Source organism: Puntigrus tetrazona, chromosome 14 (genome assembly GCF_018831695.1).
Source record: "Puntigrus tetrazona isolate hp1 chromosome 14, ASM1883169v1, whole genome shotgun sequence".
In the NCBI taxonomy this organism is placed as follows: domain Eukaryota; kingdom Metazoa; phylum Chordata; class Actinopteri; order Cypriniformes; family Cyprinidae; genus Puntigrus; species Puntigrus tetrazona.
In genome coordinates this window covers 13,579,174-13,580,812 of record NC_056712.1, presented here as the reverse complement: position 1 = coordinate 13,580,812, position 1,639 = coordinate 13,579,174, and the positions used below count along the sequence as shown (strand labels likewise).

At 40.8% G+C, this 1,639-nt stretch overlaps 1 protein-coding gene across 1 annotated transcript in view; it reads right to left on the bottom strand.

Moving 5' to 3' along the window:
• Positions 1–345: 345 nt before the first annotated feature.
• LOC122357305 (polyribonucleotide 5'-hydroxyl-kinase Clp1) overlaps positions 346–1,639 on the bottom strand; it is a 3,504-nt gene continuing 2,210 nt past the window's right edge. Inside the window, exon 6 of the mRNA XM_043256648.1 lies at positions 346–1,244. Coding sequence (XP_043112583.1) covers positions 549–1,244 — 696 coding nt within the window. The 3' untranslated portion in view covers positions 346–548. The remainder of the gene's footprint in view (positions 1,245–1,639) is intronic.

Genomic DNA, 1,639 nt, shown 5'->3' with positions numbered 1-1,639 from the left:
CTCTCTCCCTTAATCTCTGTGCCTTTCTACGGCCTAGGAAACGGCTTTTGATCTGTGTACGCTCGGGGCTGAAAACTCCCCAAGTCGTTTATCCGATGCAGTGTCTGATAAGTCAAAAATAAAACCCTTAACAAGGCATCATCATCATCATCATCATCTACCCCAGCATCGTTTAAGGACACCGGTATAGGACATGCAAGAATAGATCCGGAAGGGATTCTTGTCTACACAATAAATAGCATGTTAAAATAATTAATTGCTCAATTTGTTTGCTCAAAGGAAGTAATTTCATTGAAAGAAAAAAAAAAAAACTGGCACGCAGAATAACTTGCAGTCAAACTGGTTTTGGTTTGTTTAATTGTTTGTTTAAAAGGACAGATGAAATTGCAATTGAATTTGTTTTTTTAAAAAAATACATTAGCATTGACTTATGTACAAAATAATTAAAATTTGTCCTTTGAAAATTAAACAGCTACAAAATTTTGCTTAACAAATGTGAAAAGGTTTGTCACTTTTTGAGCAGACATCTCTGCTAGGTTTATAAACTTTTATTTAAGGTCGATGAAACGAATATCCATGATAAGCAGAGTGTGTCGCGGCAGGGGCCTGGGCGCTGGTGAAAGTACCGTCATCACCTGGGCTTGTGTGTCCACTGCTGTCACAACTATGAAGCCACAAACGGGACTCTCTAGAATCCCTCTGCTCTGTCCCGCACCCACCTCAGCATCATCGTCCACTGAACTCACACTCAGCACATGGTGGGTTAAATCCCTGCCAGGGCTGACTGGGACGAGTTTGAGCTGCGTGTCGTCCTGGGACATACCCAGAGGGAGACAGGAGTCCGGAATTGAGGGTGCACCGATCTTGTAAATACGCACATCTGAAAAGCGCACATCAAAAGCATGGGGGTAAAAGGAAGTTCCACGGAAACCGTAGAAGTATTCCCGGATCTTTTCGTCCCGTGACTCTCGTCGGCAGTCCTTCGAGCGCTCCACCACTCCACCGGACTTTGGTAGAAGGACGACACGTACAAAATGTGGCAGGTCACGTTTAAGCTCGTTATAGAGACGCTCCTGGTCCAGGACTATAACAACATCCACCTGGAAAGCTGAAGCGCAGTGGACCAGGGCCTGGTAGCCTGAACCTTTGACCCAGCCGCAGGTGTTGATTATACAGCCACCTACACTAGCCCTTCGGTTCACCTCACAGCGCTGGGAAAACACTTCTGCAAGGCTGGAAGTCAGCTACACACCCAAAGAACAAAAAAAAGCGACTCATTATTTCATATTTAAGTAATATGTCTGGATGATGGATACTGAACCAGCTCAGTCAACATGAAATAGCATTCACATACACGATTGTAAAATAAGTCACTAAGGCTGGATCATTTTTCAAAAACAGAAACTTTGTAATATTATTAAAATTACTATTAATAAAATATTTTTGTTAAAATAACGTTTTTACCAGTCCTTACAGTGATGTTTCAGAATTAATCTTATGTGACCACAAAAAAATCGTAAGTGTAAATTTTATGAAACTGATTTTTAAACATATCAAAGTTTATACATTTATGGTAGGAAATTAACAAAATATCATCATGGAACACAGTCTTTACTTAATACCCTAATGATTTTTGGCA